Below are 1,430 nucleotides of genomic sequence, written 5' to 3'. Positions count from 1 at the left end.
TGGTAGGGTTAAGTCTACGTTGGTTTTGCACACGAGGCTTTAGCCCTTCTTCAAGTAAAATCCTATGCATGCATGTGGTTGGGCTAATCCCTTTCAAATCACAATAGACCATCCTATGGCAGACCTATACTTGTTCAGCACACACAACAACTTTTCACTCTTTTTCACTCAAGGCAGCGGAAATGACAACGGGGTAAGTGTTGTCTTTTCCTAGAAATGCGTACCTGAGATATTCTAGGAGTGGATTCAATTCCACCTAAGGCGGTCCTTGTGGTTTCCCCAATACTTTCTTCCCCCCTTTCTCTTCTTCGGGGGTGCGCAATGGTAAGAATGTGTTCCCCTTTTGAGGGATTCTTTCTGGAAGGACCTCCAGTTCTGCAATCATAACACACACATTAGCCTCACATGTAGATAAATCAGTAGTTGGAGTGAAAGAATTTATAAGACAAGATTCCAAAGGGTCCTGAGTTTGGTGGTATGTGACTTCCACTTCCCTCACACAATCTGTGACTATTTGGATGATGCTACACTCTTGATAACCTTTGATCCTTTCCTATGGAATTTCAAAGCGTCATAGATGTTGAAGGTGATACTTTCATTATGCATCTGCAATGTTAACTCCCCCTTCTGTACATCTATCATGGCTCCCCAAGTGGCTAAAAATGGTCTCCCAAGTATCAAAGTCACATTCTTGTCCTCCTGCATGTCCAAAACAACAAAGTCAGCGGAAAAAATAAATTCTACTACTCTTACCAAGACATCTTCTACAATCCCCCTTGGTGTTGTTGTGCTTATGTTTGCCATTTGCAAGATGATTGAAGTAGGGCGGATGTTTTCAATGTTAAGCTTCCTGTAGAAAGATAAAGGCATCAAATTAATACTTGCTCCAAGATCACACAATGCCTTAACTTCTACATTATTTCCCAAAACACAAGATAAAGTAAAACTCCCTGGATCTTTGTATTTGGTAGGCAATCCCTTCCGAATTATAGCACTGCAATTCTCTGTTAAGCCCACTGTCTCGTATTTCCCCCACTTTCTCTTCTTAGCAACCACATCATTCAAGAACTTGGCATATTTGGGCCTTTGTTGCAGTGCCTCCACTAGTGGAATGTAGATGTGGACCTTGCTCATGACCTCCAAGAACATGGCAAACTGGGCGTCTAACTTTTTCTCTTCAATCCCTGGGGATACGGGATGGTGGCAGTGATGGGAAACTGTAGATCTGGGGACTGATGCTCGGGTGGCGGACCGCTGCGAAGTAGTGCAGCAGCCACTAGCGACGACTCTGTATCTGTATCTGAATCGGGCTCGGCTGGCTGTGGAATTCCCAGCGGACCACTGTGGAAATGTGCAGCAGGCCGCTGGGTTGGTGATAAGGCTAATTTCATGCAATTGTGAGGGGATTAATTTCATGCATTTACGGGGTC

General features: G+C 44.2%; 1 protein-coding gene across 1 annotated transcript; it reads right to left on the bottom strand.

Annotated features, from left to right (window-relative positions):
• Positions 1 to 510: 510 nt before the first annotated feature.
• Positions 511 to 1,149, bottom strand: LOC121777084. Its single transcript, XM_042174223.1, has 2 exons — positions 754 to 1,149; positions 511 to 699 (listed from the first exon to the last, which is right to left on the bottom strand). Exons 1-2 carry the CDS (start codon positions 1,147 to 1,149, stop codon positions 511 to 513), a joined length of 585 nt encoding a protein of 194 aa, XP_042030157.1.
• Positions 1,150 to 1,430: the final 281 nt, after the last annotated feature.

Source organism: Salvia splendens, chromosome 2 (assembly GCF_004379255.2).
Source record: "Salvia splendens isolate huo1 chromosome 2, SspV2, whole genome shotgun sequence".
Classification (NCBI taxonomy): Eukaryota; Viridiplantae; Streptophyta; class Magnoliopsida; order Lamiales; family Lamiaceae; genus Salvia; species Salvia splendens.
This window is presented reverse-complemented; position numbering and strand designations above follow the sequence as displayed.